We start from the raw sequence: 1,114 nt of genomic DNA, 5'->3' as shown, positions 1-1,114 counted from the left end.
TTTGACTTCAGGCAAATGTTGTCGATCACTTCTACCGTCTCCAATTCTTATGATAAATGACTTTGCCTGTCCCCTCCTCCTCTACTTTGGCATTAAAACTCAGCCTGTCTATGAGCCTTTTCCGGCCTGCATCCTTTGTGAAAATTAACATGTTGAAGACATGAGAAGCACAGCCAGTTTGGTCCATCTGGGAAAAGCAAGCAAAACCACACACATTAAGAAATGATTTAAATAAATMAACCAGATCACATTCAAATGTAATATGATGGTAAAAACAAGTARATAGTTTCTTCAGGAAAGCATACAGACCTCTATTGACTCTTTATGGCAGGGGGGTGTATAATCAGGAACTCCTTCTGGATTTCTCTCATCAATTCTTWTTGGTATCAATACATTGMGAACTAAGGGTCGGCACAACTCTACCTCTGCTTTACCAGGTACAGGCTGCCCATACGTGTATCTGATTTGATTTCATAATAAAACACAAACATACATCAGACACAGCAACTATCATACATTTCCTACATAGAGAGACATACCATATTATATGTCTCATATGAGACATTGTAAATCTCATACATGRGTGCTTATAACAATACATTATAATGTTTTTACCTGCAAGCTTTTAAGTAAAGTGTTTTCAACATTGTCAATCGATCTGGACCAGTATTCATAAAGCCTATCAGAGTATGCGTCCTGATCTAGGATCAGTTTTAACTTTTGGATTTAATGAACAAGATCTCATGTACAGGGGGAGCCTTATCCTAGGTCAGCAATCCTACTCTCAGATGCTTTATGAATACTGGCACAGCTGTTCATGTACTGTACGTGCCACTGTCCCAAACCTTTGAAGTCTCAGGGTACTCATAAGAACAGTTTATGACATTGAGCAGTACCATTGTAGGTCTTCAACTACAAAAGTACATTTCTTAAAGAAAATGTGTGTGTTTGCTAGCTTGTCTTGAGTATTTATGGTTGTGAGATAAGCTATAGTAGTGGTAGTGACTGCAGTAGTAATGGTGGTGACTGCAGTAGTAATGGTGGTGACTGCAGTAGTAGTGGTAGTGACTGCAGTAGTAATGGTGGTGACTGCAGTAGTAATGGTAGTGACTGC

General features: G+C 39.0%; 1 protein-coding gene across 1 annotated transcript in view; it reads right to left on the bottom strand.

Annotated features, from left to right (window-relative positions):
• Positions 1-1,114, bottom strand: part of LOC111949957 (alpha-2-macroglobulin-like) — an 81,428-nt gene that overhangs the window by 44,711 nt on the left and 35,603 nt on the right. Inside the window, 2 exon segments of the mRNA XM_070434066.1 lie at positions 67-187; positions 310-460. Coding sequence (XP_070290167.1) covers positions 67-187; positions 310-460 — 272 coding nt within the window.

Source organism: Salvelinus sp. IW2-2015, linkage group LG22 (genome assembly GCF_002910315.2).
Source record: "Salvelinus sp. IW2-2015 linkage group LG22, ASM291031v2, whole genome shotgun sequence".
Taxonomy (NCBI): domain Eukaryota; kingdom Metazoa; phylum Chordata; class Actinopteri; order Salmoniformes; family Salmonidae; genus Salvelinus; species Salvelinus sp. IW2-2015.
The sequence above is the reverse complement of the archived record's forward strand: the minus strand, read 5'-3'. Positions and strand labels throughout refer to the sequence as shown.